Genomic DNA, 11,157 nt, shown 5'->3' on the forward strand with positions numbered 1-11,157 from the left:
TCAAAACAAAATGAATGAACAGATCAATTAAAGTATTGTCCGCTGCCTACTATTTTTTCCCATTTCTCAGGCAATTTTCGAATTCCATCTCGAAAAAATGACTCGTCTTTGGAGGCGATCCAATTTTGGAGCCAATTTTCGATTTCTGCGAAAGAAATGAACCGGTGACTTGCTGCAGCTTTCGGAACAATCAGTAATCAGAAGAAGCAAATCCGGAGAACGGCGGGTGCGGTAAAACATCCCATTTGAGCGTTTCCAAATATTTTTTTACGACTTTAGCGACATGAGGCCGAGCCTTATCATAAAGAAGAATAACTTTATCATGTCTTTACTCCGGCCGTTTTTCTCACAATGCACGAATTCGATTCAAACGAATTAATTGTAGCCGATACCGATCGCTCGTAATGGAATCGCCAGGTTTCAGCAGCTCATAGTAAACAAGACCTTTTTGGTCCCATCAATAAATACAGAGCATGATCTTTGAACCAATGTTCGGCCGTGGTGTTGATGTTGAGGTCGATGGCAACGATTGATCGAGCTTAGCGTAATATTTTTTCTTGGGGTTGTAGAATATCCACTTCTCCAGTCACAATCCGATGCAAAAAACCTTTTCTCTGTTGTCTTTGAATCAACTGTTCGCAAGTGAAAAATCGCCTTTCAACGTCTCTCGGTTTCAGTTTATAAGGCACCCAATTTCTTTGTTTTTGAATCATTTCCATGGCTCTCAATCGTACAGAAACGGCTTGTTGAGTTGCAAAAATATGCAGAAAAGATGTAAAAAAAGATATAGAAAAATAAATGTAGAAAGATACAGGAAAGATGTAGAAAGTGCTGAAAAAAGTGCAATAAAAAGGGATAAAATTTTGTGATAATGATGATAACGAATCTGAATGAATAAATGACATAAATTGAAAAATACGTGCGCATATTCATATCTATACATCAAGTATTCTTACGAATACTCTTATCGACTACTCTTACGAGTATTCTTATCGAGTACTCTTATCTCATTTGTCATCATTTGTTATCTCATTTTAATTGTAAAAATCTATATTCTTCCGCGATATATACATTTTTTATAATATTTTATAATATTAATATTTTTTTATCAATTTATTTAAACAAAATGATTTTTATTTATATAATCCTAACAGCATAAGACGTCCTCAGAAACATCCTGAATGTCCCAGAACATCCTGGACGTTTTAAGGACATTCATACCTCCACTGAATATCCTAAGGATAAGCATAGTTTTTGTCCATTTTTACAAATGTTTTGAAGCAATCTCATCATTTTGTTATATCTAAATTGTCTTTATTTATAAATAGTACGTAATAAAAATTAATCTCATTTCTCGCTTCTGACATCATGATTCAATATTATGACTGCAGTGACCAACTTTATCTTTAGATTATCTTTATGCTGTACGAATTATTTTATTGGCTACTAAGCATCTAAAGATAAATTTAAGAAAGCCTTGAATAAGATCTAACTATGAATACGGACAAAAATTTCAATAAGCAATGTGCAAAAGATACATGTATATTCACCGTTTCCCGTAATTCATTTGTTTTTTAACTCATCACGTATCTGCAGTAATTATATGTTCCACTTAACGTTTCAACACACTCATTGCAAGTCGGATCGTATTACTATTTATATTTGCAACTTTTTCAAGATAAATCATTTTTTTAATATAAATATTTTTTTATTGTATTGTTCATAAAATCAAATATTTTAATATATTTTTTCGTTTTTATTCAAAAAATTGTTTTATTCAAAGAAATCTTTCAGATTTTAGTCAGGGAATTTTTTTAAAAAATGACTGGAAAAACCAGGAAATTCAGGGAAATTTTTTTTCTTTTCTGTTAACAACCCTGCTAATAGTTTCTCTGTTATTCTCAATTGCGTCTATTTCCTCTAAATTTCTTACAGCAGAAAGGAAGAAAAATATCATCTTATAACATACATATTCAAAGTAAAAGACTTTACAAGTCCTCCCAATATAAAACGACATTCGAAATTAAGCTTCTCAAGGAGTGAGTCGTTTCGGATCGCGCGGAAACATAGATACTTTGCGAATATTATCCAAACCGAGGTACAGCATCACTACGCGCTCCATGCCGATGCCGCCACCAGCATGTGGCGGACAACCGTATCTGAAGGCATCAATATACGACTTGATTTTCTCAATATCTGAAATAAATGATTTTGCTATTATATAATTTATAATTAAGACATAAAAGAAATATCCGTGAAATTATTGTTATCGCCATAAATAATAATAGCTAAATTTTCTTAATCACGGAGGCGGATAGTAGAAAAATGAAATATCGCAAATAATTATTAAATGTGGAAAAAACAATTTATAAATGATTTCGATTTTCGTTTGATTTAAATCAGATATCCCAAATTTTAAATATTTGCAAAAATCTTCACGTGCAAACATCTCACTCACCAATTCCGTGATGCTTAGCGCGTTCGGTAAGAAAATCTGGATCATGAATACGTTGTGCGCCAGATATAATTTCCTCACCTCGCATAAACATGTCGTACGAATTGGATACTTTCTACAATGCAAGATCGACAGTTATTAAAAAAAAGAAAATATTATATGCAGTTACGTAGTATAAGAATACTTTACAGGATTATTTGGATCCGGCATCGTATAGAATGGTCTTACAGCAAGAGGATATTTATCCAAAATGTAAAAGTCTGTATCATACTGAAAAAAAACATTTGTAACATTTACAAATTTTTTTATATGAAAAGAAGCTTAACATACGTACAACTGCAAAATAAATTTAAATCAATAACTATATTGAGGAATTAAAAATAAATTTTGATTTCATTTTTTAGGACCAATTGCACCAATGTTACTTTGATTCTATATAAACGAAAATTAAAACTCTCTTTCTCTCCCCTCCCTTCCTCCATACCCCTCCCCCTCTCCCTCATTCCTCTCTCACTCTCAAAGAGAGAGAAGAGGAAAGATTTTTAAGCCTCGCTTAAAGTTGGTGCAATTTAAAAATTTATTGATAAGATTTAAAAATCCTTATACTTGTTTTGTATAAGGATCTAAGGATGTCTTTATACTTATTTTGTATCTTTGTCTCTATAATACTTATCTTTATTGATTTGAATTTTGGTCTTAAAATTGTTTAGTATCTTACTTTGGTCTTAACGAGTTTTCCCAGGAGCTTTTCATCCGGCGTCGACAAATCATCCTCTTCCCCAAGAGTCACACCCGCTTCTGCCAATAATTCAATCGCCTGTGGATATTCTAATCTCAAGGCTGGCTCGAGAAACTTGAAAGGCTCTACTGGATACTGTTGACTAACTGTCATTATATCATCTGCATAACTGTTAAATCCCAGAAATAAATTAATATCATAAATTGCAAGAGCTTATAAGTATATATCGAGAACAAACGAATAATAAAAATAAATATATTATACAACTAACTTATCGCGTAATTCTTTAAATAGTTCGGTAAACATCTGTCCAATAGTGTCTACCACTTCGTGATAGTGATACTTAAAGGCCATCTCCAGATCAAGACCTACAAATTCTGTCAAATGTCTATGCGTATTGGAATCTTCCGCTCTGAAAACTAATTGCAATATTCTTAGCAAGTATTGTTAAAAATATTAGTCCGCATAGTATTCAAAACGTGATTTCATTTCGAAATTTTATAGTTATGTAACATAAACTATATACTAAATGCACGCTAAATCATAAACATTCTGAATAGATTATTATATTTGAAATATTATTATATTTGAAGAATTTTTTTTAAATCTTTTATAAGGCTTCATTTCTGAGGAAGAGGGAGGGGCTAAGAAAGAACTCTCTTTCTCTTTACTCTCAACTTTCAAAATAACATTCTGTGCATACTATATACTATTGAAATAAAATTGAACTAAAAAAGAATAGAGGGAGTGTTTCGTACTGTTAAGAGTATAGAGGAGAAACAAAATCTCTTTCCTAGGCAAAATTTCACATTTTTTCTATTCACTGGATTTTCCAACCAACTTTTCTCCTCCTCATAATATTCATGCTTTTATAACAATTAGTTTGCCTTTATGTATTTGGAGTCAAGGTATTAATCCTGCCAATAACTCGAAAAATTTCTAGATAACGTTCAAAAAGAATATTTCTATTGGATGCAATATACCTGCTCCAACAGTGAAAACTTTATCAAAATCTGCGGCAATTGCCATTTGTTTATACAATTGTGGCGATTGAGCTAAGTAAGCATTGCCTTTAAAATAAGACACTGTAAATACATTCGCTCCACCCTCACTGGCTGCCGAAATGATTTTAGGAGTGTGAATTTCTACAAAACCCTAAAAAGAATAAATAAAATAAAAGAAAACATTTCACCAAAAATTTCACTTATATCATCAATGCTTACCTTCCTTGTCAAAATATCCCTGAAGAGTTTACAAATACCAGCTTCTACCTTGAAAATCGCTTGATTAGCTGGAGTACGTAGATCTAGAACTCTATTATCCAATCTGGTATCCTGATTCACTCGCACGTTCAATGTCGTCTCGTCCACCTCGCCAATAGGTCTTGCAGCGTCTTCTATTTGTAAAGGAAGTTGTGACTTTGCAGCACTTACCACAAAAATTTCCTTCAAATGAACTTCAACATCTTTTTGCGAACACGATTCGATTTTCGAGGGCACAGGCATCACTATGGCCATGACATCGATTATGGATTCTTTTGTGATGCTAAATGAAACAGAATGTTAGTATATAGCACTTTAATTCTGATTCTCAAGTAGCGCTTATAAAGCATTAACAAAGCGCTAAAAAAACGCATATAATCGCTTTTTAACGCTGCTATGCTACTTGGATTGATTTTATGATATAAGTTTAGATTTTATTTGTTTAAGATTTTACTTGGATATAAATTTTATCATTTGTTTGCTGATTTCTTCATTCACAGCAGCTAATCCTTGTACAGTATACGATTGTTGTCTTAATACGACAAAGCATTGCTTGCCTATAAGATGAGAGAGAGAGAGAGAAAGAGAGAGAGAGAGAAAGAGAAAGAGTAGAATTAACAAGATTAAAGTTTTATTTGTATATAATTATAATGAAATAACATTACTCACCCTTTGCACGACTAGTATGTAAGCGACCTCTGAGCCAAACCATCTGATTCTCTAGATTTTTATCCAGATTCTTGATCGCTGTAAATTTTCTATCCTCGAATTTCTCCTTACTCTGAATCATATTCATTTGTCCATACTTTCCCAAAGATACATCCTCAGATTCATTTGTAAATTCTTGCTGAGAATGCTGATATCACATACAATATTTATTTTATTGATTTATTTTAGCATAAATTTATTATGTATTAAAAACACTTTAATTCGATTTTACATAAAATTTGGAAACATTTGTTTAATTGGCAAAAACGGATAAACTTAATTTTTCTTAATAAACACTTACAGAATAACTTACAGATTGAGCTTTTCCTTCTGCCTTTTTTGCCGCTTTTAGCTCCTTCTGCTGCTTTTTAAACGTTTTTTTAGACATCTCTTCTCTTTATAAAAAAAAAAAAAACAAATCTTTTATTAGAAATATTGATCATCAGTGCTAAGTGATCGATTGTATGAATCAAAATATAAAATTGAGTATTTTTTGAAATGTAGTAACATTATCAATTATTATTAATTATATTAACAAATATCAGTTGACATGAAATGCAAAAACATTTTGAAGTTTAAAAGATATACATAACATTTAGTTGAAATCTGTTTCAATTTGTAAATACTTAATAAAAAATATTTTCGAAATTATGCAAATAAATCACATACTCGTTTCTACCAATGTTTGACCTTCAATTTCAGTTCAAATAACTCTTCATCTTTTTATAATAATAACAGGCTTGCCACCGGTTCAGTACTTCCAAAAAAATGAGAGCAGTGTATTGTGTGAGAGAGTTTTATATTTGAAATAATGAGAGAAAAGTGCAATTTTTTTAAACGTTGAGCAATAAGGCAGTTTTGTTTTAGATTTAATTAAAATTGTATAATGATATCTAAGGATTAATTTTATTTTTAATATATTATCCTATGACGATATTTTCATTATTTAATATTCCATTAAATTTAAAGGCACTTCTGAATTTAAAAAACGGTATCATTAACACGTTTCAATATGTTCAGCAGAGAAGACGACAAAGTTCTACTAACAAATCTAAATTCAGAAAATGAAACAACGTAGGAATGAAACAAGTATCTGGAAACAAAGTTATTATTTTTAAATTAAATATATCATTATTTAATATCTAGTTTATTAAAATTCTATATTTAAATCTTTCATAACCAATAAAATTAGAATTATCATATTTAAATCTTTATAATATAATTTTCCTTTATATTAGAATTATATGAAAAATTCTACGGTATTTTATTAACTCAAAATTATATATAGAATATCGTCATTAAAAACAAAATTTAAATTTAAAAAATGATTTTAAAGTTTGAAATCTCTATCTTTAAATGGTGACTATATTTTTTTAATTTAAGTTTTGTAATTTTTACATATATACTTTTACATATATATTTTTACATATATAGAAAGCTATAAACTAAAAAAGAGGAAAATTTTTCTTCTCACTTTGTGAGTCTGCCAAAAAAATTTGTGAAAATTTTTAACTATCTATATCGTGAAAGTGAAAGTTTGGAGTTTTCCTTATAAAATCGTTTTTTAAAAATATTTCTATGATTTTTTGTTCTTGAGTTATTCACAAGTTAAACAAAAAGGAGCATTCTAACTTTGATTGCTCATAATTCCATTAAAAATCATCGTGCAATTAAAAAAACAGATTCTTAAAGCTAAAACATTATTCTATTGAGTGATATAATTGCTAATTTAAAAAAATAGAATATATAAATTTGAACTAAAAATATGATATTACTATTCTTATAATCATTGCACTGGTCAATAATAAAAAAAATAACAATAGTAATATCACATTTTTATAATTCAAATTTCTATATATTTTACATTTAAAAAATTAGCATATATATATATATATATATATATATATATGTTTAATAAAGCAGTTTTTTTAAGAATCTGTTTTATTAATTACGATACGATTTTTAACGGAGTTATGAATAATCAGAATGCTCTTTTATTTAATCCGTGTGTAACAAAAAGTCATATCATAGGAACATTTTTAAAAAACGAACTTTTAAAAAAACTTTTAAACTTTTATGTTAGATAATCGAAAATTTCGCAACAAATATATTTTTATTTATAACTTCAGCTAACAAAATTCTACAAAACTTTTTCTCCAACCCAATATTATTTAGTATAATATTGCAATAAGTTTTACGCATTTATACAAGTAATATCACATTCTCTAATAAGTTTTTCATATTATAACCTTACATGGCACAAGTATATATGGCAACATGACAATACTTTTCATGACTAGCGCAATAAATTGATTTAATTTATATGGATTGGAATAACTGTAAATTATAATGAAATGCTTAAATGAAAACTGTCCTTAAATAATAAATAATACAATAAAGTAAAAGAATCCCGCCACCATATATCACAGAAGATTCAAATTATTCAAATCTATACTCACAAAAAAGGAATGAAAACACGCAGCAAAAGTTTTAAAAATGTATAACTTATTAGACAAAAATTATAGCAAACACAGAAATAATACAATTTTATCGGAAAAAAGTGAGAATATAAGTTTTTACTGAAAAAGTAAACAAAAATGAGTCTTCTTCAAAGTAGTAAGAAAGTAAGAATAGTGAATAGATTCAGCGGCAAGCCTGTAATAAAAATTAAAAAAAGATAAAACATTCAAGATTTATAAGTTCCCAAAATGTTAGCAGGATGTTGATAGCAGATTTGATCAAATGTTAGCAAACTGACCACAACTGATGTCGCATTCTGCTCCTGTTCTACTGACAGAATCTGATAGCAGATTGCAAACAGGAACCCTGCAGAGTCTGTTGACATAATTTGACAACAGATTAGCAGCAGAAACAGAGCAAGATCTGTCATTTTCAAATCGACCTGGTTTCTTATAAGTAATTTTGCATACATATATATAAATATATATAATTATATATAATTATATATTTATATATACTGGAATCAATACAGTTTTATTGCTAAAATATTATTGATCAGCTTGACATTTCAAAATATACATAAAAGTTATAAAATAGTCAAAAAATTATTCAAAGATTCAGAAAGCACACTCCGAAGAGCTTGGGAATCTCTTTAGAAGATTTGTCTATTTGATTTACATATTGGATTTACATCCAGAGAAAAGAATATACCAATTCTTATAGAACTCCTATTTTTCTGAAGAAGCAAGTCCATCTCATGGCAAGACCGTCTATGAAAATGATCTTGCTCGGTTTCTACTGTTAATCTGCCGTCAGGTTATGTCAGCAGACTCTGTTCTGTTACCAATTTGCTGGCATAACATGTCATCAGGCTATCATATTTTTGACAGCAGCTTGTGTTGCTGTCATTGCTGTTTGACATTGTCTGATAGTACAAACTGTGTACAATTTGTTGCCTTTCTGCAATCAGAAATTGGTAGCAGACTGCTCAAAATCTCTTCAGCTTTGACTGAGTTAATCTACATTGATAGAAATGGGCATTAGCGAGTAATAATATAATTAGGATTACACCATATAAAATCGATATGAGAAATCAAAATATGAAACTGTGTTTCTTTTTTTTGTAAAAATAGAGAAATATAAGCAATACACATTTTAAAACATTACTTTTCGGAGCTACTAATTTTTTATAAGACAAATCAGGACATTTCACTTATAAAAAAACTCAGATCACTTAAAAAATCCAAGATTAGGATGTGTCCCGCTAAATCCTGATGGATGGTAACAATATTATCCCCTAATAAAAATAAGATTGAATGCATACCCTATCGGAGGACACTCCAATGGTTTATCTACACCCATCTGTAAAGGATGACACATGGATTACATCATCCTATTGGTATTGTAATACTTGCAAATGCTTATACAAGACATATATGCTAGCATATATTTAGTACTTAACCCTAGCTATACACATTGGGGTCCCAGAAATCCTAGTACAATTTGCTAAATCAAAACATCCTTTTTCATGTTTCTAAACTTTTCTTTTTCTTTGAATCTATCTTGAAGTTATATCTATATATCTTGAAGTTCCTTAATTCTGTCGACTTTTACATATTATAGACTTGTTTTTTAATCAATTTTTTATCGATTGAAAAAAAAATTAATTGAAATATGTCCATTTTTACATTTTAAAAATTACAGTAACAAATATGGATTCGAGTGTGTACATCAAGGGTAGACAAAAAAAAGTGCGTATAGATAGAGTCAATAGTCTATCTCTCCTGTATAAATTATTTTTAAAAAATATATATATTACTAAATATCTATCTAAATATATATCTTTAAAATATATTTTTAATATATTTGACCCAATTATGTTGAAGAAACTTGTATGTTATAAACTTTTCAAAAGATATACGTAAAGAATGTAAACGTAACAATTATTTCGAATAATTTACCATTCAAAAACTAGATTCAATAAGATAATTTTGTTTTACTTTGATGATAACTTTGATAGATAACAGAATCGAAACATTTATGTAATTTAAATATTGATAGATAATCCTGTAGTAACATCCTACCTTTTGATCTGCCTATAATCCTTTAATATTTATTTTCTTAATATATGTTAATAATAAAAATAGTGACAAAAACACATTGAAATAATGTAAATGTATGAAAAAATATGATATATACAAGATGTTAAAACATTGTTGATTACCATTAATGATGTTTATCAATGTAATATAAAATAATGATTATAAAATTATATTATAAAAATAACAATGTGCGAGACAAAATCGTGAATAATCTAAATTAATGATACTAGACCGTACTAGACGTAGTATAAGCAGAGAGAAGACATGACAACCTAAAACTAGTAACCGCAAATGCTGCACTACCGCCCTCTGAAAAAATGTAGTACACAATAATATTCACTTTTTTGCAGTGCTTCTGATGGAAATAAAATGGCTGAAATCGTTGAAATCTTTATTAATTTAATCGAATTAATTAATTTAATCTTTATGAATTTAAATACAATCGAATACAAGGAAAATAAATAAATACATTCGTTATGCAGTGGATAGCGCATCCTCTGCTTTTTTATCTGCTGATCATCTAAATTTATCGAGTGGATATTTGCATGAAGCTGCTCATATACCGTATTGGATTGTATCTTCCAATAGATAATCTGGAAAAGCTGAACTGATCGAAAATTAAGCCCTTTTTGAACAAATATCGCATACAAAGATAGCAATTCCGTATATAATCGATCAATCACAATCGAGAAACTGTCATTTTCGTATGCAAAAATTATATATGTGTTCAAAAATATTTCATTAGAGTCCTATATATGAGAGAAGCGACGCGATTTCTGATTGGAGTTACCTACCACCTAATTAAAGCAGCCATATTGTGCCCGTAGTGGAAAGCTGTCATATGTTTCCTTTCTACAACTGAACTGATACATGTACCTAAAATAGGTATGTATAGGTATCTTTGCGTATATTTGCGAAATACTTCCTGGCAAACTAGAAACATAATCATGTTACAAAAATACATAACATTATTGCAATAATGCATTCAATAAAATTATAAAACTAATTGTATACAATATGCCGTTTACCTTTTTGTGTAACATTTTTAATTGCATTATTTAATCGCTATATTATTCAACAAGAAAACACAAAAACATTAATACTTACTTAACCTCATCCTGACGGAGTTCATAATTCTAACAATGGAGTAAATAGTTTCATGGGAACTGATTAGCTGATCAACTGGAGCGGGCTAAATATGGCGGTGCTGACAAACGTGCTAAAAGGGGATGAATGTCGCTTCTTTCATATATATATATAGGACTTTAAGTTTTAAGACAACTCATGGTTAAAGCGGGAGCATAAACTTTTACATAAAACATGAAGCATAAGAAAATCAATCAATCAGAGTCCTTTATTTCATGAAAAGAAAGGAAATAAAGGACTTTGATTGGTTCATTTTCTTATGCCTCATGTGTTATGCAAGAGTGC

The 11,157-nt window shown here is 29.3% G+C and overlaps 1 protein-coding gene across 4 annotated transcripts; it reads right to left on the minus strand.

Moving 5' to 3' along the window:
• Nucleotides 1–1,868: 1,868 nt before the first annotated feature.
• On the minus strand, nt 1,869–10,002 carry LOC108691729 (aspartate--tRNA ligase, cytoplasmic). Of its 4 annotated transcripts, none has more exons than XM_018199602.1 (12): nt 9,964–10,002; nt 8,949–8,986; nt 5,466–5,559; nt 5,126–5,312; nt 4,911–5,013; nt 4,418–4,739; nt 4,178–4,349; nt 3,466–3,613; nt 3,174–3,363; nt 2,645–2,725; nt 2,459–2,570; nt 1,869–2,196 (listed from the first exon to the last, which is right to left on the minus strand). In XM_018199602.1, the coding sequence occupies exons 2-12, from the start codon at nt 8,984–8,986 to the stop codon at nt 2,033–2,035; spliced, it is 1,611 nt and encodes a 536-aa protein (XP_018055091.1). In that variant the 5' UTR covers nt 9,964–10,002; the 3' UTR covers nt 1,869–2,032. The 4 variants fall into 4 exon arrangements, with proteins under 4 accessions (XP_018055091.1, XP_018055090.1, XP_018055089.1 ...); XM_018199601.1 differs by lacking the exon at nt 9,964–10,002 and adding an exon at nt 9,709–9,783; XM_018199600.1 differs by lacking the exon at nt 9,964–10,002 and adding an exon at nt 9,087–9,177 and having other exon boundaries at nt 5,478–5,559.
• Between the last annotated feature and the right edge of the window lie 1,155 nt (nt 10,003–11,157).

This window comes from Atta colombica, unplaced genomic scaffold (genome assembly GCF_001594045.1).
Source record: "Atta colombica isolate Treedump-2 unplaced genomic scaffold, Acol1.0 scaffold51, whole genome shotgun sequence".
Classification (NCBI taxonomy): Eukaryota; Metazoa; Arthropoda; class Insecta; order Hymenoptera; family Formicidae; genus Atta; species Atta colombica.

Bases quoted from the DNA above. Each gene is read 5' to 3' on its own strand.
- LOC108691729 (XM_018199599.1), bottom strand. The intron at 5,014-5,125 runs GTGAGTAATGTT...CTCATCTTATAG, and splicing joins ACATACTAGTCGTGCAAAGG to GCAAGCAATGCTTTGTCGTA. The intron at 3,364-3,465 runs GTTAGTTGTATA...GGGATTTAACAG, and splicing joins TTTAAAGAATTACGCGATAA to TTATGCAGATGATATAATGA.